This window comes from Talpa occidentalis, unplaced genomic scaffold (assembly GCF_014898055.3).
Source record: "Talpa occidentalis isolate TD23 unplaced genomic scaffold, MPIMG_talOcc4v2.1 talOcc4.14, whole genome shotgun sequence".
NCBI classification, from domain to species: domain Eukaryota; kingdom Metazoa; phylum Chordata; class Mammalia; order Eulipotyphla; family Talpidae; genus Talpa; species Talpa occidentalis.
In genome coordinates, this window is record NW_023601433.1 from 26168073 (window position 1) to 26195553 (window position 27481).

The 27481-nt window shown below is 45.6% G+C and overlaps 1 gene segment (V, D, J or C); it reads left to right on the plus strand.

Moving 5' to 3' along the window:
* The first annotated feature begins 3270 nt into the window (after nucleotides 1-3270).
* LOC119244025 (immunoglobulin lambda variable 1-40-like) lies at nucleotides 3271-25269 on the plus strand. The segment is given in 3 exon segments: nucleotides 3271-3316; nucleotides 3412-3758; nucleotides 25198-25269. Coding segments are annotated over 3 exon segments (465 nt in total).
* The last annotated feature ends 2212 nt before the right edge of the window (nucleotides 25270-27481 follow it).

The window sequence follows — 27481 nt, forward strand, 5'->3', positions numbered from 1 at the left end:
GGATTAAATTAAGTCGTGATGTGAATTGGTTGTGTGTTCCCAGCCAATTGACAATTACAATGTTCTAGAAGCAGATTCTCCAGGATTCTCCTCTTCCTAATGCTCCTTGACTTCTGCTCTTTTCCTTTTCCCGATTCCCATGACTTACCCGTCCAGGCAGGGAATGTAAAGAGAACTGTCCCCTGAGCTCGCCTCTCACCCAGTCCCAGGCCTGTCTCCTTAGCCAGAGCCTGGAGGTGAAACCCAACCAACAACCATTGTGGACTCAAGGGAAGAAGCTGTTTGGTGGAGATACAAGCAGAGCAGGACATATTTACAGATTTCAGCGAGGTTCTCATCCAACCCCTGTGGTCCTAGTCGAATGCTAACTGTACTAACTAGGCCAGGTGACATGAGGACCTGTGCATTGGTGAAAAGAGGGAGAAAGCAACTTACACTCCAAAACCTTGTCTGCAGTGTCTTCCTCTGTGATGTGGGGAGGGTGGGGGTGGAGCAGGAAAGTAGTTCTTGTAGCCTCACAAGCAGTGTGGCTCTCAGTTTGAGTGACATGGAATATTCCAGATAAAAGAATACTCTAGGGCACCTGCTCCTGCTCCATTTCATCTCTAATTTCAATTCTTCATGTCAATTCTTATCGATTACGGCCTTTGATAAATTTTCCCTCATAATCACACTCCGTACACTCACTCTCTCTCCTCAGAATTTTTCTGTTTTGTGGTGACTTGTGATGATGAAATTTGGACTCATCTCAGGGCTCTTTGCTCCTCCTGCATGAGTGGTGGGGCCTCGATACCTCAGGGGCTCACAGCCTTGCCCCTTGGTCCCTTCTGGGGGAAACAGAGGCCTGGCCTCCATTCCCACCATGCCGAGCCCACTCACCCCATGACATTCTACACCTCCAACAACACAGCTCAGCTCTGCTTGTCATGGGGCCTTTGCACAGATGGGATGTTTCAGTGCAGTGAGCTGAGGCTGCTGTGCAGACACCTTGGCTGTGGGTCTGGAATGTGAGGTGTGCTGGGTAAGGAGGGCGAGCCCTGAGCACCAGCACTGGCCCAAGATCCACATGCCTCCTGCCCCACAGGGCGCTGTGTCTGGGCCCTGTTCAATCCCTGCCACCTGAGAGCTGTGACAGCTGCCTTGTCCTGCAGAGGCCCCCCCCCACCTTTCCTGGGGTAACAAATTTCCTACCGCTTCTGGTCTCTCTTTATTCAGCTGGATCCTGGCTTAATTACAAGGCTGGTCTTGTGCAGTCATCAAAGTGGAATATTTGCATGACACCTCTCGCCTTCAGGATGAGGGGACATATAAGACTACTTGGTGGGCTCAGGTCTGGAGTGGGGTCAAAAATAGGACATGGGGGAGCATCACCCCCATGACCCAGGCTCCCCTCCTCCTCACCGTGTATGCTTACTGCACAAGAGCTGCCTACAAGGAATTCTGTGAGAAGACACCTACCTCCTCCTTGAGAACAAGCACTGCTTTTGTTCATTGTACAATAGTTTAGAGACAATATAAATGTCTGTACCCGCCAGAGCATAGAGCAATGCAGTGATATGATACTAGGGTTCTTTTCACATTCAGTGAGGAGGGGGTTATGTGGCATAAAGAGGAAGATGTAACACCTTGAGTCTTATTGATGTTGCTTGAGGTAGGATGAGATGTGAACCAAGTTTTGGATTATGTGCATAGTATTTCTTTCTATAAAATTGCTCACAGTATTATTATCAATTCTGTTTTACTGTCCAGAATAATAGGGGTGTGTGTTGCTGTGAATGATCCAGGGTGTCTGACAACCTGTGTCTTCACCATGATCCCAAGTCATGCCCTGCCCTCCCCTACACAGAGGAGGCGTCACCTTGGGGACCATAGAAGGGACAGGGGTCAGGATGTGAAGCCACGAGTGTAAGGGATGCTGGAGGTCTGAGAACAGGAAGAGTATGAGGTGTGTGAGGGGATAGGGCAGACCCTGCAGGTTCCTGAGGGGAGGCAGGAGGTGGGGTTCATGCCCAGAGCAGTGAGGGTCTTGAGGGGGTGAGCAGCTACTGACCTGCCTGAAGTGAAGGAGGAGGATCCTCTGAATGACAGAGGAGAGAATGTGAGATCACAGGTATTTTCTCAAGACCCCCAGAGTCTAGAAGTTTGGGGACTTTCTCAAGGTGAAAGCAGAGTAGAAAACGGGTGTGGTGAGGGAAATGGGTTGTGGTTTCTGAATTCAGCTCTCCACACATTCCCGGCTATGTGAAAACATTAAACTCTCACTTTCATTGGTTATTGAAACTGTCATAGTGAGTAAGGCATACAGGAAGGAAAATTTTATTTAAAATAAAATCAAATTGTATGTGTCCGAGGGAAAAATTCTAACAAATTACACGACGCAGATATTGCAAAAGCTAAAATCTTAAGATTACAAAACTCCATATGGAACTCATGAAATATGTTACAGACTTCACTAGTGTGAAGTTTTCAAATCCTTTCATTAAATCAAATCTAATCTGTAAATAATATTTAATACAATACATATTTTGAAATTTTTGTGAATTACCCAATTTTCAACATGCCATTGTTGTTATTTCTAGGAATTTCCAGTCTGTGACATTTCCCTGAGCTTTTTCTAAAGCCCTTCACAGCTCAACCGGCCCATCCTCAATAGCACAGGATGTAATGCTCTTCTGGATCATTTAATTTTTAGTATAATGTTCTCAAAATATTTCTGTAAGTTCCTCTTTGCTCCTCATTGACAGTACTCATATACAATGTAAGGAAATCACAGTCCTAGGAACCAGAACATGCAATCGTGAATAGAGACTTTTTCTCCTGAGATGCAGACACCAAATCGGCTCTTGGACTTTGGGCGAATGTGAGTGTTTGCGCAGAGACCAGCAGGGGGCGCTGTGGGACTGTCCAGTGTTCTCCACACACTAGGCAGTGAGATCAGTCACACCAAGGAGCTTGGCCTAGGTCTAGGCCCTGTGCTCCCAGGTGGGCACTCAGCGCTGTGTTCTTTCTTGTCTGGCACAACTGCTGAGCAGGGACCTGTGTGTGGTGGCAGCAGATGCTTCCTCCCAGGGTTTTCTGAGGGGTGAAGAAACCCTGCTCTTTCTGAGTGTGGGTGTGAGCTGAGCTCCTGCACCAGAGCTCAGGGAGGGGCTGGGCAGTCAAAGCTTGAAACACATTTGCATGCACAGTTCCTCCTGGGGCAGAGGGTGGAGGAGAAAAGGAGCCCTGGGGCAGCCCAGCCCCATGTGGGCTCAGGGAAGTGTGAGCACCATGGCCTGGACCCCTCTCCTGTTTGTTCTCCTCTCTCACTGCACAGGTAACTGGATTTGGGGCTGGTAAGATGCATGGGCCCCAGATAAGTCCTCTTGTTTCTAGAGCCCAGCATCACCATCTCTGTGTTTCTCCTTCCAGGATCCTGGGCCCAGTCTGTGCTGACTCAGCCACAGTCAGTCTCTGGGAATCTGGGCCAGAGGGTCACCATCTCCTGCACTGGAAGCAGCTCCAACATCGGGGATCATGGTTATGTGCACTGGTATCAACAGCTCCCAGGAACAGGCCCCAAACTCCTGATATATAGTAACTTATTTAGTAGCAACAAGCGACCCTCAGGGGTCCCTGATCGATTTTCGGGCTCCAGGTCTGGTAGCACAGCCACCCTGACCATCGCTGGTCTCCAGCCTGAGGATGAGGCTGATTATCACTGCCAGTCCTATGACAACAGTCTGAGTGGTCCCACAGTGCTCCAGGCCTGTGGGGAAGTGAGACAAAAACCCTTTTTCTCTTCAGCCAAAAGAAGGCTCCCCTGGCAGCTGCTGCTGAGGCTCAGCCTGGAGCTCTGCTTCTCTGCTTCTTCTCTGCTGCTGTCCTGGCCCAGGCTCCTCCAGGGCAGACCCTGGAGGCAGGTCCCTCCCTCCCTCTGTCCTCAGAGTCACTCCCAGCACCACATCCCTAGGTGAGGGGTCTTCAAGGAAAGAGAATTTCCTTTGCCTCAGGAATAGTTTTCTAGTTCTAAGGTGATTTGAATTCATTTATTTTCTTTGAGTTTTCAAGATGAGAAACAAACCTTGGACTGTGAACCTGTCAAGGGTCCTCAGCACTGACTTGGCTGCTCGGGAAGGATCGGCCAACAGTTTGCACCTGATATTATTTTTTGCTTAATTGAAAGAAAGCACTCTTTTTGTGTGATTTCCATGTCTGAGTTGGTCACAGGAAATAACAACAAATAAAATAATTAAAAATTTAAAAACTTTTCTCCTGAGATAAACATCTTTGTGAATATTCAAATTACCTAATTCACAACAAGCAAAAATGAAAACAACCAAAACTCTTCACCTGGATGTTTGTAACAGCTTTATGCATCCCAACAGCCCACCCTCCACCTCTGGAAAAGCACAGGTGTCTCTGTAGGTTGTACATTTAGGGCAAATTGAGAGGAATGAACTATCAGTCACAAGCATGGATGTTAATTTCAAATGGGTATTTCCTACAAAAGAATCATGTCTATAACATCACATAGAGCAGTTTGTCATTCTATCACAACCTGTAAAAGGCACACTCTAGCGATGGGGAAAGCTGAGCCACTAATAGGCATGGGATGAGGGGCAGGGGTGAATAGGTGAAGCACAGCCATGTTGGCTTGAATGCCAGAGATAGGAATCCAGTGAGTGCTTTCCACATGGCAAAGTTCATCTGCTGTGGCATTGCGGGCACTCGTGGGAAACTATCCTCTTAAGAGAAGCTAAATGTGCAGATTCAAACAACCCAGCAAGTCAGGGGCCAGGATGGAGCAAAAATGTGACCGGCCTCCTGCCTGCGGGATGGACCATGAACCCACCTCCCTAAGTGTGAGGAGGAAGCTGCTGACTTGGCAAATTGGAATCCTGGAGACTGTGAAGAGGAGGGAGGAGCGTGTCCTGGAGCACCTGTGCTCATGGATGAGGCTGTCCCTGGGGCCTGGTCTGGGATTGGATGTTTCTGAGCTGCGCATGGCAGATTAGTGATGAAGCAAATGGTTGTGAGTAGAGGAGCCAGAGCTCTCTCTCTAGGACTGGAAGGTCACTGCACACATGGGGAAGAGCTGGACTAGCCCGGGAGCCCTGATGTGGAGTGTGGAGCGTAGTGTGAGGCCATGTTTAGCTTCATGAGACAGATGGTTCAGGAGTATTTACAGATATGTACACACACCTCGGTAGGATGGTTACACAGATATTAATTCTATTTCAATTAAACTTTAAACTTCAATTAAACAGGTATGTTTTGAAAATATGCTACTATTGCCCTGTTATACAGTGAAATATTTTTTAAAATAGGTATCTATTATCGAAGTCCACATTAGTGATTTAATATATACTGTCTGTGCTGTCAGATGAGAGAGAAATCAACGGGACCCTGCAGGGAGAGCTGCTCTTTCCTGTAAATCCTGCTCCAATATGTGCTTAAGATTGTGTGTTATGATTCCCTCTACCGTCTTTCCCTTAAGCCTACACAACACACCCCCTCGACACACACATCTTGATCGATGGTTTCCTATTTCCTTCACAATCACTTAATGGAAATGATTTATTTCATAAACATGGTGTCTGCACCTCAGCTCTCCTGACAATGTGGGTTCATTTCTTGCGTGTGGAGGGGCTGCTTTTCCAGGGAGGACTTCGACAAGCCTCTGTGCTCCACACAGCACAAGCCAGTGATGGCCCCTCTCCATGTCAGGAAAAACAAAAGGCTGCCATATGTTGGAGATACCCTCTGGGAGACAAAATCACCCCATTTGAGATCCACTCAGTTAAAAGCCACTGTGGGTTTTAAGGCCACTTTTGCTTAGAGTCTGTCTGTGCCATTCAGCTGCACGAGGCACCTGTGAGCTCTCTGTGACCCGGCCCCGTGCAATAGACAGACAGCACCACAGCACTCAGTGAGGTCAGAGCCCGTGGCCTGATCCTATGGAGTCTTCTCTCAACCAGAGAGTGGAGTTTATGAAAATATGCGATTTTATAAGGAAACATTCATAAAAAATCATTAGGAGGTACAAATTTTTATATAAATTTTTAGAGGAGAAACCAGGAGTTCAATCAATAAAAAGTAATAGATGCAATGTCATAGAAATAATTCATTGTTCTTCATTTGAAACACATAAGTGAATAAGGAATACAATTACATTACCTAAAGAATAAGATGAAGTCAACTGAATAGCGAGTAGCTGGAATCCATTTCTTTAAGGGACCTGAGCTTGGGAACACTGAAAGTAGGGGCCTGTTCTAAATTGCACTCCAGAGGGACATGACGCTTGCAGTGAATCAATGATATAAGGTGTCATTTCTGAATATGTTTATATATTTATAGATCACGATTCCTTCAGAGATGAGAAAGTCAACAGCTGCCATGGACAGCTGGGACACACTGTGTAGGAATCAGCCCCTGGGTGTGTGACTAGAGACAGTGACCTGGTACTTGCAGACCCTAGCTGTGCTCAGAGATTTGGCCACTGTGCCCATTTGCATTGCAAGCAGCAGGGGGAACTGTGGGACTGCCCAGCGCTGTCCCCACCAGCTGTGCAGGGAGGATCATTCACTCAGAGGAGCCTGGACTTGGGGACAGGACTTGGGGGCAGGATATGGGCTCCCTGGTGGGCTGTGACCTGGCACAGTCCCCTGGGCTGGGAACAGTGTGTGTGTCAGCAGGTACTTCCTCCTAAGATTCTCCCAAGGAGTGAAGCAAACCTCCCTCATCCTCAGTGTGAAGTGTGATCTGAGCTCCAGTCCCAGTGCACAGAGGGCTTGGGTGGCCCTGGAAAGAACACAGTTTCCATGGACAACCCCTCCTGGGGCAGAGGGTGGGAAAGAAAAGGAGTCCTGGGGCAGCCCTTCCTCTGTGGGGCTCATGGGAAGGGGAACTAACAGGGGGCTGGGGGCACCATGGCCTGCTCCCCTGTCCTCCCTGTCCTCCTCTCTATTGCGCAGGTAATTGGACATGGGGACGGGGGCAGGGACTTGAGAATATGCACGGGGCCCCGCTTCCTCCTCTTGTCTCTAGAGCCAGGGTCACCAACTCCTCACCTCTCATGGTCCAGGATCCTGGGCCCAGTCTGTGCTGGCTCAGCTACTCTCAGTGTCTGGGACCCTCAGCCAGAGGGTCACCACCACCTGCAGTGGAGGCGGCATCAACAGCAGGAAACATGGTGAGCACTGGTACCAACAGCTCCCTGGAAGAGCTCCCAGGGAAGTGATATATGGCAACCACAAATGAACATCTGGGGTCCCTGATCGAATCTCTGGATCCATTTCTGGTTGATCAGCCACCCTGACCATCTCTGGGCTCCAGTCTGAGGACAAGGCTGATTATTACTGCGCAAGTTGGGATGACAGTCTGATGGTCACACAGCGCTCCAGGCCTGTGAAAAAGTGATAAACAAACCCTCTTTCTCTTCTGCCAAGAGCAGGCACCCCTGGCAGCTGCTGCTGAGGCTCAGCCTGGGGCTCTGCTCCTTCTTGCTGCTGTCCTGGCCCAGCCTCCTCCAGGGCAGACTCTGGAGGCAGGTCCCTCCCTCCCTCTGTCCTCAGAGTCACTCCCTGCAGTACATACCTAGGTGAGGGGCCTCCATGGAAAGATAGTCCTTGTCCTCTCAGGTTAGGGATGGTTATGTTCTGGCTGGTTTATATAATTTTGCCCTTATTAAATCAGAAGTAATGAATCATTTTCTGTGCCCCTGAATGTATCAGGGAACCTCACCCCACATGTTTTGCTTCCAGGATGGCAGCCCTGCTACTGCTGATGCTATTATGTATCTGGCTTTACCAGGTAGTGGTTATTTATGTCTATTTTTTGATTTTTGGTGAAGAGGGTATCAATATGAAATTAAACATTAATATAAATGAGTCGAAGACACATTGTCCACAGCAAATTCTGCCATGACTGCATGATAATCAGCAAAAAAACAGAAATCAGAAATCAAATAGAAATTGACACACTATATTTATTACAGATTTAGAATAATCACCAGAAGTATACAATCAAATTACATATGTGTATATAGATATACGCACATATAAACATTCCTTCACATGCACACAGATATGCATTGAGAATTATATTGCTTAGAAAAAGAAAATGAGAGAAATGTTAGCAAACTGTGAGTTGCTAATTGTATCCTATTTTTAAGAACCCTAATTCTTTAGAGGGAAAAATCATCAGTACCAACAGGAATATAGAGGAAGAGAAGAAAAATTGGAAATGTGAGCACTGGAAATTAGTTTTAGAGCAGTGGGATTATTCTATGCTGATGTGGTGGTGCTTATGTGACCCTATGGAAATCCAATATCACCTGGCAGCAGCAGTGCAGACACTTCATGGGGCACAGACACACCCTGAGCCTTGTCATTCCCAGCCTCCCCTCTGTGCTCTAGCTCTGTCAGACCTGCTGTGGAGGCAGGGGACAGAGACTGGGGCCAGGTCCACTAAATAGGGCCACCTCCTGTGGCCTCAGCAGGAGGTCTCATCCAGGGAACAGAGGGGGGAACTGCATGAAAAGTCCCTCTCTCAGTTGCTTGAGGGAAGATGAAGAATCCAGCTGGCCCAAAGATGTTGGGGTGCAGAACCCATGGTTGGCTGCACCCATATCCTGGACCCTTATCCTCCCCCATGTTTCTCGCTTTCTAAAGAGGTGACAGACTTGAGGTGCAGAGGGCTGATTTACTCTCTGCCTCACCTCATAAACTGATGTGTTGTCACGGGGCAACTTTGAAGGAGACTTGGCATGACACGCCAGACCCCTGACCCATCAACACCCCACCATCTGTGGGCAACTTTCTTGCAAGTCTTCCCTAACCTGAAATGAATCTGAGGATTGTGATGCTGAGAAGCCACACTCCAAAATGAAATCAAAATAGATAAAGACTTGAATGTAAGACTTGAAATCTGAAAAGACATAGAACAAAAACAAACTCCATACATCAGACTTAGTGGTATTTTTGTGCATCTGACTCAGACAGGAAGGGCAATAAGAGCAAAAATAAACAAAAGGAGGGCCTCTCTGGTGGCACAGGCAGTTGAGCGCAGCACTGTGAAGCTGTCCACAGCCTCTGCTGTGCCTGTGATCCCCACCGGCCTCGGAGCAACCCATATGGTAGCAGACCTCTCCTGTCTCGCCCGCTGCTCCCCTCAGTAGTGTATTTCGTCAGTCTGCCTGTTCTATTCCCTGCTCTGTCTCTGGTGAATCCTCTCACCCTCCCGCGCATCTGTCCTGTACAATGGTTCTTGTATAAATAAAATAAGTCTTTAAAAAATAAAAATAAAAAATAAATAAAAGGAGCAGACTGGAACTCAAATGCTTCTACAAAGAGAAAGAAAACATCTAAGAAAAAGGTAACTTATGGGATGGGAGAAAATAATTACAAATAATGATAAGGGATTATCCAAAATATATACAATGAATGAATATATAAAGAATACCCAAAAACAACAACAAAAAACAAATATCTGATTTTAAATGGGGAGAGGATGTGAATACACCATTCAAGAAAGAAGACATGCAGGAGAAGGGGCGGAGCAACATGGCGGCGAGGAGACGCTGCGAGTAAGATCTCCCATTAAAAAAAAGTTAATAGGGAGGAAAAGCGGCAGGTCCCAGTGAGAACTGGGACACAGAAGATAAACGGGTGACTCCAGCAAACTACCCTAAGAAGAAAGTGGCCATAAAAGAGGACTAGAAGGGAGGGAAGCGCAGAACCCTGCTCCCCTCCCCCGCCCACAGAGGAGGCACTCTCCGACCGGCAGAGAGGGAGAAAAACAACAAACCAAAACAACCAACAAGAACAAACGACGCAGCAAGCGGGACCTTGAGTGGAAAGGAACTATTGCAGCCACCACACCCCGTGAACGGGAGCTGAGGCGAACCCTGCAGGATTCGCCGCGGCGAGCGAACGGCTCCGGGCGCCATTAGAGAAGAACAAAGACCCCGGGAGACGCACACAGCCCGGGTTGCCGGTAAGCTGGCGCGGAAACGCGGCGCGCTCGGGGAGCTTGAAAAGCAAGTGCAGACCGGAATCGCGGCTGCCCAGGTCCCCGCGCCTGTGACCTAGGCTTGCGGGGAGACGCGCGGAGGTCCTCACTGAGGTGAAGGTCCCTCCCTGAGTGAGCAGGAACCAGGCACCTGGGCACGGGAGCGGTGCAAAAGGCGCCATTCCTGCGCCACTGAACTGGGCTACAGCCCGCGTCCTGGAACTGAGGGCTTTGAACTGAGACCCGGGGCACGAAAATTCGGGGCGTGGGTTCTCCACGACGGTGGGGCACAAGGAAGACACAGCACCCCAAAGCTGTTGAGGTGTACCCTACCATTCCCGCTCTGTTCCCTGTCCCACGGGGTGGGGGGCACGAAAAACAGCCCCCCAAGGACAATAGGAGAGATCTCTGGCGCCACCTAGTGACCAGGAAAAAAAAAGTCACTAACACCCCATAGAACAGGAAATTTCTTAAGACTGCTTGAAAAGGGCAGAAGGCTTCTGCAGTGGCCAGCCGGGAAGTTATTCCACGCCAGGCCCCTTCCGACCAGCAGTCTGAGCCCACAGAGGGAGCAGGCACCCACGTCCGGGGCAGACCGGGGGCGCAGAAGAGTGTGCCTGAAACCGGAGGCGCAGGGACTGCATCCCGCTTCGCCATTTGAGAACAGGGACATTTCTTCAGTAAAAACTGCCTAAAACCAGCAGAAAGCTCCCCCAGAAGGCAGAGATGGCTCCTGGAAGAGCCAGACGGGGAGCGGAGAAGTTCACCCAAGATGCCAGTCAGCCCGAGCATCACAGTGTCCCAACGCATACGACAAATTAGAAAACAGACAGTAGGGAGTAGAAGAACCACACGCAACCTAAGAACTCCTCAGGAAAGAAGCACACCACAAAAAGAAAACCACTCCCCAGATTGCAACGACAGCAACTTGGAAGAACTTCTGAGCCTTCCAGAAAGAGAATTTAAAATTGCCATGATTAAAAAAGTGATAGATCAGAAGAAGGAAATTGAGTCCCTAAAGAGGGAAAACAATGGTCAGAAGAATGAAATTGAGTCCCTAAAGAGGGAAGTAAAAGAAATGCAGGAGATCAAAGAATTAATGGAGGAACTAAAGAACTCCGGGAAAAGCAAGGAAAGCAGAATAGATGAAATGGAAAAACGAATAAGTTCTCTTGAAGACACAGAAATAAAAAGAACCAAAACAGAAAAGGAAAGAGAAGTACGAAGGAAAAAGAATGAAGAAAGACTTCGAGAACTATCTGACTCCATGAGGAAAGGAAATATAAGAGTTATAGGAATTCCAGAAGGAGAGGAGAGAGATGTAGGAACAGAGAAAATATTCCAGGAGATAATTGAAGAGAACTTCCCAAATGCGAAGAAGGAGCTGAAAATTGATATACAAGAAGCAAGAAGAACACCAAACTTCCACGACGAAAGGAAAAACACAGCAAGACACATAATAGTAAAGCTCCCAAGAATCCAGGACAAGGAAAAAATAATGAAGCTGACAAGAGGGAAGAAACAGATAACATTCAAAGGAAAACCAATCAGGCTGACATCAGACTTCTCTGAAGAAACACTACGGGCAAGGAGAGAGTGGAGGGACATAGTCAACAGACTCCAAGAAAACAGATGCCAACCAAGAATACTCTATCCCGCAAAGCTCTCTTTCCTCCATGAAGAAAGAATATGGACCTTCCCAGACAAAGAGAAACTCCGGAATTTCATTACGAATAAACCCCCACTCCAAAAAATACTACAAGGAATCCTAAAGCCAGAACCTCAGAGGGACGAATAACAACGAAAGAAGACCAAAAAAAAAAAAAAAAAGTTATTAAAAGAATAAATAAAATCAAAGGAAAGACAAACATAATGGCAAATACAGATGCTAACATATATTGACTCTAAATGTAAATGGACTAAACTCTTCAATAAAAAGACACAGAGTTGCAGCCTGGATTAAGAAACAAAACCCAACCTTTTGCTGTCTCCAGGAAACACATTTAGCTACAAAAGATAAAAATAGGCTCAAAGTCAAAGGATGGAAAACAATCCTACAAGCAAATGGGCCAAAAAAGAAAGCAGGAACAGCTATACTTATATCAGATAAAACAGACTTCAAACTCAAAAAAATAAAAAGAGACCCCAATGGTCACTACATTATGATTAAGGGGACAATACTTCAAGAAGAAATAACACTCATTAACATATACTCACCAAACGAAAGAGCACCAAAATATATCAGACAACTGTTGTCCTCTCTGAAAACAGACATCAGAGAAAACACATATGTAGTGGGAGACTTCAACACACCACTATCAACAATGGATAGATCAACAAGACAAAAAATAAGTAAAGAAACTAAAGCTCTAAATAAGGACCTAGAGCATTTGGGCTTAACAGACATCTATAGAACACTAAACCCAAAAAAAACGGAGTACACATTTTTCTCAAGCGCACACGGATCATTCTCCAGGATCGATCACATACTGGGGCACAAGACAAACATCAACAGATACACCAAGATTGAAATCATACCAACCATCTTTTCTGACCACGAAGGCATCAAACTAGAAATAAATCATAAAAAGAAGGCAAGGAACTATCCTACCTCATGGAGATTAAAAGCCACACTACTGGAAGACCACTGGACTAATGAGGAAATCAAAGAAGAAATTAAAAAATTCTTTGAATTGAATGACAAGGAGGACACCAATATCCTAAATGTATGGGATGCAGCAAAAGCAGTAATAAGAGGAAAATATATAGCAATAGAAGCTCACATCAAAAAACAAGAAAGAACTCAAAGAAACAACCTAATCTCGAAGCTCAAAGATCTAGAAAAAGAACAACAAAAAAACCCCAAATCCAGTAGAAGAAAAGAAATAATAAAAACCAAAGCAGAAATAAATGAAATTGAAACTAAAAAAACAATCCAAAAGATCAATGAAACCAAGAGCTGGTTCTTTGAAAAAATAAATAAAATAGACAAACCCCTAGCCAGGCTCACAAAGGAAAAAAGGGAGAAAGCACAAATACACAGGATCATAAATGAAAGAGGAGAAATCACAACAGACACAGCAGAAATCAAAAGAATAATCAGTAACTACTATGAACAGTTATATGGAAACAAGTTCAACAATCTAGAGGAGATGGACAAATTCCTACAACTCTACAATCACCCAAAGCTAGATAAAGAAGAAATAGAACACCTAAACAGACCAATTACAAGCAGCGAAATTGAAATGGTAATCAAAAACCTCCCCAAAAACAAAAGCCCAGGACCTGATGGATTTACAAATGAATTCTACCAAACATTCAGAGACGAATTAGTGCCTATCCTTCACAAACTCTTCCAAAAAATTGAGAAGGAAGGGACAATACCAAACACGTTCTATGAAGCCAATATTACACTAATACCAAAACCGAATAAGGACAACACAAAAAAGGAAAACTATAGGCCAATCTCCCTAATGAACACTGATGCAAAAATCCTCAATAAAATTTTAGCTATCAGAATCCAACAATGTATCCATAAGATAATTCACCACGACCAAGTTGGATTCATTCCAGGGGCACAAGGATGGTTTAACATCCGAAAATCAATCAACGTTATCCAACACATCAACAAAAAGAAATATAAAAACCATATGATAATATCAATAGATGCTGAGAAAGCTTTCGACAAAGTGCAACACCCATTCATGATAAAAGCCCTTGAAATTCTTGGGATACAAGGAACATACCTCAACATCATAAAGGCCATCTATGACAAGCCAACAGCCAGTATCATTCTCAATGGTGAAAAGCTGAAAGCAATTCCATTAAGATCTGGAACAAGACAAGGATGTCCACTCTCACCACTGCTTTTCAATATAATACTGGAAGTCCTAGCCAGAGCAATAAGACAAGAGAAAGACATCCAAGGAATCCAAATAGGAAAAGAAGAAGTCAAACTATCACTATTTGCAGATGATATGATAATATACATAGAGAACCCCAAAATCTCCACAGAAAAACTAATTCAACTCATCAGTCAGTTCAGTAAAGTGGCAGGATACAAAATCAACACGCAAAAGTCAGTAGCCTTCCTATACACAAACAATAAATCTGAAGAAGAAGAAATCAAAAAAACCACCCCTTTTATTATTGAAACAAAAAAAATCAAATATTTGGGAATAAATCTAACAAAAGAGGTAAAGGACCTATACAAAGAAAACTATAAAACACTGTTAAAAGAAATAGAAGAAGACACAAAGAAATGGAAAGACATCCCCTGCTCATGGATTGGAAGAATAAACATTATTAAAATGGCCATCCTACCAAAAGCAATATACAGATTCAATGCTATTCCAATCAAAATCTCAATGGCATTCTTCAAAGAAATAGAACAATTATTGATGAAATTCATATGGAATCACCAAAAACCCCGAATAGCCAAAGCTCTACTGAAAAAAAAAGAAGGAAATGGAGGCATCAAACTCCCAGACTTCAAACTATACTACAAAGCCATAATCATCAAAACTGCATGGTATTGGAACAAGAACAGACATACAGACCAATGGAATCGGATAGAAAATCCAGAAATAAACCCACAGATTTATGGTCAACTAATCTTTGACAAAGGAGCAAAGACTATGCATTGGAGCAAAGAAAGTTTGTTCAATAAATGGTGCTGGGAAAACTGGGTCGCTACATGCAAAAGAATGAAGCTTGACCACTACCTCACACCGTACACAAAAATCAACTCAAAATGGATTAAAGAACTAGACATAAGACCTGAAACCATAAAATACATAGAAGGAAATATAGGCGAAACACTACGGGATTTGCACATCAAAGACATCTTTACAGACACATCACCCAAAGCAGTGATAGTGAAGACAAAGATAAACAGCTGGGACTACATCAAATTAAAGAGCTTCTGCACAGCAAAAGAGACAATAACAAAAACAAAGAGAAACCCCACCAACTGGGAGAACATTTTTGCACCCAACACTAATGATAAAGGACTGATCACAAAAATCTGCAAAGAGCTGATGAGACTTAGCAACAACAAAGAAAATAATCCAGTCAAAAAATGGGCAGAAGAGCTAAAAAGAAACTTCTCTGAAGAGGAAATGCAAATGGCCAACAGACATATGAAAAAATGTTCAACATCACTTGCAATCAGGGAAATGCAAATCAAAACTACCATGAGATACCATCTCACACCAGTGAGAATGGCACATATTAAAAAAACTAGCAACAACAAATGTTGGCGAGGATGTGGAGAAAAAGGAACTCTTGTGCACTGTTGGTGGGAGTGCAAACTGGTCCAACCACTATGGAGAGCTGTGTGGAGATTTCTGGACCTACTAAACATAGAGCTTCCATATGATCCAGCAATTCCACTCCTAGGTATTTACCCAAAGGACACAGAAACATCAATTCCAAAGAGCACCTGCACCCCTATGTTTATAGCAGCACTGTTTACAATAGCTAAGCTTTGGAAACAACCCAAATGCCCAAAAGTAGATGACTGGATCAAGAAGATGTGGTACATATATACCATGGAATATTACTCAGCATTCAAAAAAGATAAACACATGCAATTTGCAGCAACATGGATGGCGCTGGAAGGGATCATGCTCAGCGAAATAAGCCAAAAAGAAAAAGAAAAATACCGGATGGTCTCACTCATAGCAGGAATCTAGAAAACTTAAATAAGGGACCAGGAAAATGAATATAAGAAAGTGAAAATCAAAATCAACAAAAAACTATGAACCAGAGACACTTTTTGGGGGGTGGGGGGCGGGAGGGGAAGGATTGGGGTCAGAATGGGGCGTTTGCAATTGTATGGGGGAATATAAAAATAAAATTTAAGATTAAAAAAAAAAAAAAAAAAAAAAAAAAAGAAAAAAAAAAAGAAAGAAGACATGCAGATGGCCAACAAGAAAATGAAAAAATGTTCACCCTCCCTTATTGTTGGGGAAAGGCATATCAAAATCACAATGAGATATCATCATACAGCTGTTAGAATTGCAAGTATTATAAAATCTAGAAATAAGCATGATGGGGATGTAGAGAAAAGGGAACTTTCATCCACTATTAGTAGGGATGTGAATTGGAACAGCCTTGAAGGAAACTGTATGGAGGTTTCACCAAAAAACATATTTCTATGGAATAGAAATACCATAGGATACAGCTATTCCACCTTTGGATATTTAATTTTTAAAAAGCCTCATTGTAAAAGATATAGGAGTCCTTACATTCACTGCAGCATTATCTATAATAGTCACTATGTTGAAACAACCTTATTTCCCATCAGAAGATGAATGCATAAAAAAAGATGTGATATATGTTATATATACTTGATATATATGTGTATAATGAAATACTACTCAGCTACAAAAAGAAGACAAAATTTTGCCAGTGTCACCACTGGCAATGGACCTTGAGAGTATTATGGCAACTAAAACAAGTCAGAGAAAGTAAGACAATTACTGAGTGATTTCAATCATCTATGGAATATAAAGCAACAAACAGAGCAAAACAAAACTCTCCGCTACAGGGAACAGTCTTGTGGTTCCCACAAGGGAAGGGGATGAGGGTGTGGGTGGAAAAGGAAAGGGAGAGATGGACAGTGACGCATGGAAACTAAGCATTAGGTGATGGTCAGGATGTGGTAACCAGGTAGGTTGAGTTATAATGATGTACACCTGGCACTTAACCCAAGTTATAAATCAGTGACCTCAATAAAATATATTGAAGGGAAATAGGCTCCGTCCTGCCACTCCATGCACAGCTGTCAGAGATGGATGCTACTAAGAGGGGGTGACCTCGGATGCAGGACAGAGAAACAGCCAGAGATGAGCAGAGTCTTTCCTGGCACCAGGTGCTCCTGCAGCGCACAGGGTCCCGAGGCGCCCTCTGGTGGTGGGCGCAAGCACTGCCCAAAGCAGGAAGACAGGACATGACCTCTGGTTCTTGAAAGCACCAGAATCCTGGGTTACAGGGAGCAAAAGAACAGAATCTACAGGACACAGGACTTTCACTCAACCTGGAAGCTTCCCTGGTCTCCTGATGTTCTCTCTGCTCCTGTGACTTTCCAGGGAAGAGATTTAGGACTGAGGTACCCAGAGACTTGGAGTGAGGATTTGATGAACTATGTTACTCCATCACTCAGTGCCCAGACACTGTGTCTGTGGTCCCAGCATCTGCTTCTTTCAATCTCCCCAGGAGACAGCAGGGGGACCCCAGGGCAGGAGCAGAGAGGAAACTGATTTGCATGAAGCATCTTTCCCCCCAGTGGGTCCAGGAGACATGAAAAGGCCGAGGACAACGCACTCCAGCCCAGGAGCTGAGGAGGCCGCATCTCGGGAGTGTCCCCACCATGGCCTGGATGGTGCTTCTGCTCAGGCTCCTCGCTTACAGCTCAGGTCAGGGGAAGGGACTCTCTCCTGGGCTGGGGGCGCATAAAGCAGCATGACCCTGGTCTCATAACAACACCTGCCTCTCTCCTGTCATTTCAGGGGCTGATTCTCAGACTGTGACCCAGGAGCCATCACTGCCAGTGTCCCTAGGAGGGACGGTCACACTCACCTGTGGCCTTAGCTCTGGGTCAGTCTCTACTGGTAACTGCCCCACCTGGTTCCAGACCCCAGGCTGCGCTCCACCCAGGCTGATCTACAGCACAAATAACCACATTCCTGGGGTACCAAATCGCTTCTCAGGCTACATCTCTGAGAACAAAGCCACCCTCACATTGTTACAGGCCAAGCTCTATATAAAACAGGTTGCCTGACTGTGGGTCCTCAACTGTGCGATTAAAAGGACTTATTGATACTCAACTGCAGGCACACACAAAAGGTTAATAAAATGTTTATTTACAAAAGAAATGGGAAATGAAGAAATGAATAACTCAGGGAGAGAGTGAGGGATATAAACACATGAATGCATCCTACCCTTTCCGCTGTTCTGGAATCCCAATGGCACCCTGAGAACTGGTGAAGAATCAAGAGTCGTGAGACCAAGAGAGAGAGAGATTCAAGGCACTCTTGTCGGTTTTCTTTTTTTAAGATTTATTTATTTATTTATACAAGCACTGGAGTACAGTCAGAAGCATGGAAGGGTGAGAGAATTCACCAGAGCCAGAGCGGAGAGCAGAACAGGCAGACTGATGAAGTGCACTGCTGAGAGGAGAAACGGGGAGCAGGAGAGGTCTGAGCCATGTGGGACCCTCTCCTAGCAGCCCGGGATTGAACCGGTGCTGCAGAGGCTGTGGGCAGCTTCTCAACCCAGTGCTCAACCGCTGCGCCACTGGGGAGGCCCCCCACGTGTGTGGTTTTATACCAAACCTGGCAGCTTAATTCCATCCTCAGGTCCCAGCAACCCTCCCTTTGGTGATGATGGGATTTGTCATTTCTAGTGTCTTGATGGCTTTGGTCTGGAGTGGGGGTGGAGTCCACAAAGCCTGTATGGAATTAGCTCAGGACATCCTTTTCCCCTAACAACATCACTGGGGCTCAGACCGAGGATGAAGCCAAGTATCATTGTGTACTGTATGTGAGTAATGCCATTTACACAGTGATGTGAACTTATGGGGAAGTGCAGTCAAAACCTCCTCAGATGCTGAGAAAGGCTCAGCCTCAGAAGAAGGAAAGAGAAAGGCTCTCTACCCCAGGGAGTAGGGAGGTTAGTGACTTCGTATGTGCTGGTTCATCCCCAGGTGCCTCCTCCTGGTTCCCAGGCTGTGTCCATCTCCAGTGTGACTCCTCTAGACTGTGCCTCCTCCCTCTCTCTCTGCCCATCATGACAGGGAAGGGCCCAGCTCCAACTTTGTGACCAACGTTGATACTCATAGACTCCAGCACCCCAGGAAGACTCTTTTTCAAAGAGCACTAACAGCTACACCCTCATCCATGAATTAACGATGCAGAGAAAGGAACATTTCCTCTTGGGGTGAAATGGGAGCATTTCTGGGAACTTCTGGAAATACAATCCCCCCTCTCAAGTCACTGAGCTGAAGCCTGTGCTGTGAGCGAGATTCTCCTTGAACCAGCATCTGAGACTTGTGTCAACATGAAGGATTGCTCAGTACCTCTACCTCTATAGTTATCAAAGCAATGTTTAAAATCTTGTGAGAGTAACATTCCAGGACACACTTGCTCTGAAATTACCCTTTAAAATTTCAAGACCCTCAGAAATAAATTGAAAATTTGAAGTCATCACTGAAATTGTGGTGGATGTCAAACTACACTCTGGAATTGAGAATTTTCACCCACATCTTCTCTAAGGATCTAAGAGTTTAGAAAATCAAAATTTGATGAAGATAAAATATACAGAGAACAGCTTGAGAGGATTCAGATGCTGATATAAGATATTTTTATTCAATAATCATAATCCATTTGAGGACCAAGTACAAAAATGCTTGGTATAAAAAAGAGAAAATCTCAGAAGTTAGAGTTATAAATATCAGCAAAATTAGAAAATAAAATTAAAATAACAGTTGAGGATGATGAAAACTCTCTGAGGCACTCAAGAATAGATAACAATTTTTCATTTAAAGTAAACAATGGGGGGCCTCACAGGTGGCGGAAGGGGTTAAGCACAGCACTGTGAAGCTATCCACAGCCTCTGCAGCATGAGAATGATGCTGGTGGGCCAGGGAGCTACCCATAAGGCACAGCTGACCTCTTTTGACTGGCCTGATGCTCCCCTCAGCAGCGTATTTCAGTCAGTCAGCCTGTTCTGTTCCCCACTTTGTTTCTGGTGAATTCTCTCACCCCCGCACGTCTGGCCTGTACCCCAGTTCTTGTATGCATAAATAAATAGATCTTAAAAAATATAAAATAAAGTAAAAGAGTTCAAGTTTCTTCTTCATACTTTCCCACATCACTAATAGTATCCTGTGTCTGCCACCAGGGGACGCTGTGGGACTTCTCATAAGGGCAAGGCTTAGTAAAACTCAAGTATTCTATGTGACAGATCCCTGGCTGTGCTCATGACCCCAGTGATGGTGACAGCAGATACTTCCTCCCAAGGGACAAACTCAGACACCCAAACACTCCAGGCCTCCTCCTGAGAGTGAAGCTCCAACCTGGGCTGTGGACCCAGAACTAGACTGTGCCTCCTCCCTGCAAATATGGTGAGACTCATATTTGCATAGTGCACCACAAGCACACCCTTACCCAGGGAGCTGAGAGAGAGAAAGGGACATCGCAGACACCAGCACCAGCTGTGAGTTCAGGGGAACTTTGGAAAGTCTTCACCATTCACTGGGTGCCTCTCTTCCTGTTCCCCCTCCTTGTTCACTGCCCAGGTTCATGTGGTTTCATAGCCCTGCCTTTCAGGGAATCACTTGTCTTTTCTCTTCTTTCTGGTGTGTTGATCTTCTTTTCAGGGTCCAGGTGTCAGGCAGTGGTGACCCAGGAGCCCTCACTGACCATGTCTCCAAGAGGGACATCACTTTCCTCTCTAGTTCTAGCACTGGAGAGGTCACCAATGGTCTCCATGCATACTGCTTCCAGGAGAAGCCTGTTCAGGCCCTCAGGACAGTGATGTGAGGGAAAGAGAATAAACACCCCTGATGGGGCCCAGTTCTGAGGTCCATCCTTTGGGCCAAAGTCGCCCTCACTCTGTCAGGGACCCAGCTCAAGGTAGGCCAAGAACTGCAGCCACAGTGGGTACAACACAGTGAGAGGCCAGGATGGGGAGCCGGGACACAAACCTGTGCTTGACGAGACCGGGTACAAATATGATCTCTTGACATCAGGATGACACACCAGACATCTGAACTCCCTGGCAGCCTGAATGCTCACGATCCACAGAGAGAAATGTGCAGGAATAGATCTGAATTGATTTCCATTCCTGTTGAGGCCAACTGTGTAGGAATATTGTGAATCACTTAGAAGAATCTTGTCCAGAAAATTCAATTCCAATTCCATATTCCAGGAAGAAGAGTTCCTTCTGGGTCAGATCTAAGGCCTGAAGTCAAAAACATATTCTCCAGTCGAATCATCTCCAGTGATTTTCTTGGTCACTCAGGAGTTGACAAAATCAACAAAACAAAACAAAAAGTCTTCCTTTTCTGTATTACTAAATTTTATTTAATAAGAAAGCATTGTTATGCATTCCAGCTGTGTTGCATTTTAAAGTACAATGTCTTGGGAAGGTTCTTCTTCCCAAATGTTGCGGTTAAATTGCTTACCCTAAGAAGATATGTTGAGATGTAATAACAAAAAGTTCAAAATATGATTTTATTTTAAATTTTATTTTTAAGATGAAGTCTTATGTAGTAGGGTGGCCTCCTAATATAATATGACCTCCAAGGACATCCCTTGGAGGCAGAAATTATAACTACTCATCTGAAGGTAAAGAAAATCCAAAGATTTCATACAAATCACCAATAACTCTGAAGAGGCAAGAAAGATTCCACTCCACAATTCAGAGGTAACAAGACCTGGCAATCAGAGTTTGGGATTTCTAGACTCCAGAATTATCAGACAAAGTTTATACTTTCTAGATTACCCAGTGTGGTGCACTAATTGCTAAAGCATCTCTAGGAGGCCAACACACCAAGCATTCGTCTAATTATATTTCTAAATTTGCATGCATTTCTTTTACCTCAATACTCAAGTTTTTTAAAAAAATGATCCATGTAATCTACATGATGAGCAGGCTTAAGCAGGAAAAATCACATGATATTATCAATCAATCAAGATGGAAAAGACATTTATAAAAGTCAACCCCATTCATGAGAACAACCCAGAGAAGGAGGCAGCAGGGCAGCATCCTCAGTTGTTAAAGGAAACTAGGGGGCCCCTGCAGCTCAGGTCACACCTAAGGTGAAACCCTGAAGACGTTCCCCCTAGAGCTGCACGAGGCGAGCACGTCCACGGTCACCACTGCCCTTTAACATGTTCTGGACTATCCTGCAGGACCACAGGCAAGAAAAACCATGAAGGCCACAGACTCAAAAGAACAGGATGCATTTGTTCCCTTTAGTACAGAGGAGGTGATTCAAAGCATAGAATATACAAAAGCTGCTAAAAATTTATGCATGTATATAAATGCCAAAAGTCATAATTCCCAGAAGTCTCTATAATGCCAGACAATAAAAATATTATTTAGGTGCATTTTTTAGAAACAATGGGTGAAAACTAACTGGCAATGCTAGCTAAAATCTGTCAAATTGAAATATTTGGGTGTACATTTATCAAATGATATAAAAAATATACATGCAGAAAACTGGGCAGCAGAGGTACAAGTCATCTGAGGGATTGACGTCAGTGGAGACGTGTCCTGACCATAGAGAGAAGACTCGCCTTGGAAAAGGTATCAGTTATTTTTAAATTGACTTAAAGTTTGTTTCTATTTCTATGGAAACAAGATAGAGAGTTTAGATCAGGGATAGACACATATGTCATTGTAACAGAATAGAAAATCCAGAAATAGACCCAGTAATGTAGGGATCATTGTTGCAAATATGTAAAAGCCTTTCAGACAAGGACAGTCTTTTCCACAAAAGGTGATATAGACAGTTGCACATCCACTGGGGTCAATGAATGACTTAAATCTCTTGCCTCAGAAAAAAATCACACAAACAGTTGAAAGAATTAACTACAAAATAAAAGAAAAATGAAGAAAACATGGGTGGAAATATCTGTAACATGTTTTGCAAAATTTTTTTATAAGACCCCAAAAGCATAATCCATCCCAAAATAATTTGGACATCAGTAATAATTCATTGTTCTTCCTTCACTTTGTGAATTAGTAAAATGATTAAATTCCCTAAACATAGAAGGTAAAGATAGGTGCAAACTAATGTACAGGAGAGTAGTTGCAGTGCATTGCTTTAAAACATATGATTTTGGGAAACTGAAAATGCACCCAAATTCAAAATTGTCTACCAGTGGAAGAATATGATGCACGCAGTAACTTCTCGGGTCATAAAAAATAAGCGGTTATTTATGTCCATGCGGCATCTCGTCCACCAGGTCGCCACTGAGAGTGGAGAAGCCTCAGTGACCCTGTGCAGCATGACGGGTCTCAGAGCCTGTGAGTCAGACCCAGAGGTGTGACCTACACTGTGACCTTGTGAAGTGCAGACCCCAGCTGGGCTCCCAGGGCTTTGGGTCTTGGTGCGTGTGTGCCCTGTTACCAGCAGGGGGCGCTTTGGGGCGGTCCTGTGAGTCCTGCGCACACTACAGTAAGGATCATTTATGCAGAAATGACTAGCACTGGGAGCTGAGCCTTGAATCCGTGGTGGGCACTCAGCAGCTGCGTCCTCATGGGTGGGCACCATCCCTTGAGCCGAGACCTGTGTGTGGTGCCAGCAGGTGCTTCCTGCCACCGTTTTCCCTAGCAGTGAAGCCAACCTCTCTCCTGCTCAATGTGGGGTGTGAGCTGAGTCCCACTACCCGGGCTCAGGGATGGACAGGGAAGTCCCTGGATGAGCCATTTGCATTCACAGCCCCTCCTGAGGCAGAGGGTGGGGAAGAAAAGGAGGCCTGGGGCAGCCCAGACCCACGTGGACCTCGGGGCTGTGAGCACCATGGCCTGGATGCCTCACCTCTCAGTGCTTCTCTCGTTTTGCACAGGTAACTCAATTTGGGGACAGAGCTACATGGGGCCCTGATAAATCCTCTTGTGCCCAGCATCGTCATCTCCTGCTCTCTCTCCCTTCCAGGATCCTGGGCCCAGTCTGCGCTGACTCAGCCACAGTCAGTCTCTGGGAACCTGGGCCAAGGGTCACCATCTACTGCATGGGAAGCAGCCCCAACATTGGGAATTATTGTGTGTACTGGTACCAACAGCTCACAGGGACAGCCCACAAACTCCTGATTTATGGTTATAACAATCCACCCTTAGGGATCCCTGATCGATTCTTGGGATCCCAGTCTGGCAGCTCAGCCACCCTGGTCTCCAGCCTGAGGACAAGGCTGATTATTACTGCACAAGTTGGGATGACAGTCTGAGTGGTCCCACAGTGCTCCAGGCCTGTGGGGAAGTGAGACACAAACTCCCTTTCTCTTCTGCCAAGATCAGGCACCCCTGGCAGCAGCTGCTGAGGCTCAACCTGGGGCTCTGCTTCTTCTCTGCTGTTGTCCTGGCCCAGGCTCCTCCAGGGCTCCCCCTGAGTGGCAGTCCCTCCCTCCCTCTGTCCTCAGAGTCACTCGCAGAAGCACATCCCTAGGTTAACCTGTCATATGGTGTGACCTGTTCAAGTCAGGATTGCCTCAGCTGCCTTGTCTTAGGGCCAGCCTGAGCAAGCAGCCTGTGGGCTCCAACAGCAGTGTTGCTTGCCTTGATCCACTGCACAAGCCTTGGTGGCACTACAAGTCCTCAAACCTTCACACCTGCCCTTTGGGTTTGGACTGTGCTGCAGCTGCCCTGGATACTCAGGGGAGGTCTGGTCCCGCTCAAGCAAGGTGGACTCAGTGAGCATCTGGGCTCTCTGCGTGACTCCATCCCACCCGACTGAAGGACCCACTGCTGCCCAAGACCACCCAACCTCAGCCTAGGTCTCCTTTGGCATTGTGGCAGCTTTTTGCATTTGAATCACCCCAGTAATTAAAGGGAAAAATCATGTTTGAGCTCAGTGAGCAACAATCAAACAGCTGGAATTGTAAATGGACCAATTAGTCTTGAAAAGCAGGGATCCTGTGGTGGATGTAAGCAATGGCAGCAGCCAGATTAGGCCCATTCACAAGATGGCTTCAGATCAGATGTCTCAGGAATCCTGGAAAGACCTTCACAGACAGGTTTATCAGGAAGATTGATTATGACACAGACCATCACAGACCTTCCCTGGGACCTTCCCAGACCTTTGTATCTGATCTCCCTGAGGCTGCAGATGCCTCCAGTCCTGCCTCTAATATTGCCTTCAGAGAGTACCACTGGCCTGTCCTTGATGTCTCTAATACAACTGCTGTTGGTGCAATGGCACCTGTAAGAGCTGTAACACTGGTGCCATTCTCTAGTGCCATTACTTGTGGACCAGATCTGGCCAGCATTATGGCCAGTGATCAGCACTCTGAGTTGCATCCAGCCACCTCTGAGAGCCTGCACCACTTCTCTCCTCCACTGCCTCCTTGTGCTCCAACACCAGTGCTGTGTAGTCCGGCATCTGGTGCTGCCCAGCAGCCTTCAGACTGGAGCTGTTGGCTGCTGTGGTGTCACCCCAGCAGTCCCCCTGTGATCACCTCTTCCTGCCATCAGAGTTGGACTATGATCCACCACCTAACAGCTCCTGGGTCTCCTCCAAAGGACAGGGCCATCTGGTACGAGTAGCCTTTGTTTTGGATGACTGGACACTGCAGTCACGATCTGGGGTAGGACAACAGGTCATTTGAAGTCTTAGTGCATGGTGATCCTGAGTTGTTTCTTACAATTGTGTGCTCATGGGTGAGAAGTCACCAGCAGTGACCTGTGCCCAGCCTGGGCACAGTTTTCAAGGGTCTCCATGGAAACAGGAAGTCCTTGTCCTCATCAGGTTGGGACTGGTTACTTTCAGACTCATGTATATATATTCTTTCCCACTAAATTAAAAGCCAGGAATCATTTTCTTTGCTGCCCAGTGTACCTAGAACCCCACACCCTCCATGCTGTGCTCAAAGGATCAGTCAGCCCTGCTGTACCTGATGTTCTTATTTATCTAATAATAATTTCCATGGATTGCTTTTTGTTTCCATCTTGATTTTTTTTTAAAGATTTATTTATGGGGCCTCCCCTGGTGGGGCACACGGTTGAACACTGCACTGTGAAGCTGTCTGCAGCCTCTGCAGCGCCAGTTCTATCCTGGCCGGCCAGGGAGGATCCTGCATGGTGCAGCAGACCTCTCCTGCCGCACCCGCTGCTCCCCTCAGCAATGTATTTCGTCAGTCTGCCTGTTCTGCTCCCCGCTCTGTCTCTGGTGAATCCTCTCCCCCTCCCACGCATCTGGCCTGTACCCGGATTTTTATATAAATAAATAAATAAATCTTTAAAAATATTAAAAAAGTAAAGATTTATTTATGCATATAAGAACTGGGGTAAGGGCCAGAGGTGCAGGGGTGAGAAGATTCACCAGAGACAGAGTGGGAAGCACAACAGGTAGATCCACTGTAATACACTACTAAGGGGAGCAGCAGGAGAGACAGGAGAGGTCTGCTGTGCCATGTGGGTAGCTCTGTGGGTGGTAGGAGGCCAACTCCTGTTGCAAAGACTGGGATAGCTTCACAGTGCTGTGCTTAAACCCTTGCGTCACCAGGGAGGCCCTCCATTTTTATTTTTAATGAAAGGAATCTCAAAGTAAAATTATACAATTATGAAAATAAGTCCAAAAACCCTTGTCCACATAAAAACCTGCAAGTGATTTTATAACCAAGTTTTCACAATCACAAAGCTGAACACAAACAAATATCTGCACACAGATATTATTATCCTTAAAAATGTAGCATTTTTATAACATGGGATATTGTTCAAAGTTAATATATATGAACAATGTAGTCACAAATGATACAATAGATGTGTGTGTGTCTTTATATTATTACAGAGAAGAATATGAGAGAAGGGCCTCCCCGGTGGTGCAGCGGTTGAGCGCTGGGTTGCGAAGCTGCCCACAGCCTCTGTAGCACTGGTTCGATCCCTGGCTGCTCCCCGGTCACCAGGTGAGGGTCCCACATGGTGCACAGACCTCTCCTGCCGCCTGCTGCTCCCCTCGGCAGTGTACTTCGGTCCTTCTGCCTGCTCTGCTCCCCGCTCTGGCTCTGGTGAATTCTCTCACCCTCCTGCACTTCTGACTGTACCCAGTGCTTGTATAAATAAATAAATAAATCTTAAAAAATATATGAGAGAAAATTCCCAAACTGCATGATGTATCTTATCTTAGAAGATGCAAATAATTGGAGAGTGTAAAATTATCTGTAGTTTCAGGAATATAAAAGAAACAGAAGGAAAATTACATATGTGAATGCTGAATATTAGTCTTAGAGCCATGGAGTTATTCTATGGTTCTGTAATGATGCATAAGAGACACTAAGACAATGTCAAATTCACTAAAATCTCGCAGCACCACACAGAAGCTCCAGGCTGTGTAGAAACATCACTGAGGGGTGGTGACCCCATGACAGGAGGCAGATGGGGGGACCCATCCACCTGTTCTACAGAAGCAGAAACCCGCCTTCCTCTGGGAGTTGGGGGAGAAGCTGCTCCCATAAGTCACTCTGAGAATGAGGAGAGGCCATAGGGGTGAAGGCCAAAGACACTGCCCCTGAGCCCTGGGCTCTGTCATGAATGGGATCCCCCTGATGAGGCCCAGGGTGCTCATGGACCCCGAGGTTCTTGATTTCTACACAGGAAGGAATTCCTGCGGGAGTCAGTGTGGGCGAGCAGGGAATGAAGCTTTATTGTGGGGAAAGTGCATGCTTGAGGGTGAAGGGGGCACATTCAAGGACTAGCCCCTGGGTCTTAAGGCTGCTGATGGAAACACGTGTTTAGTTAGAGGGGCAGGCGCTCACAGATG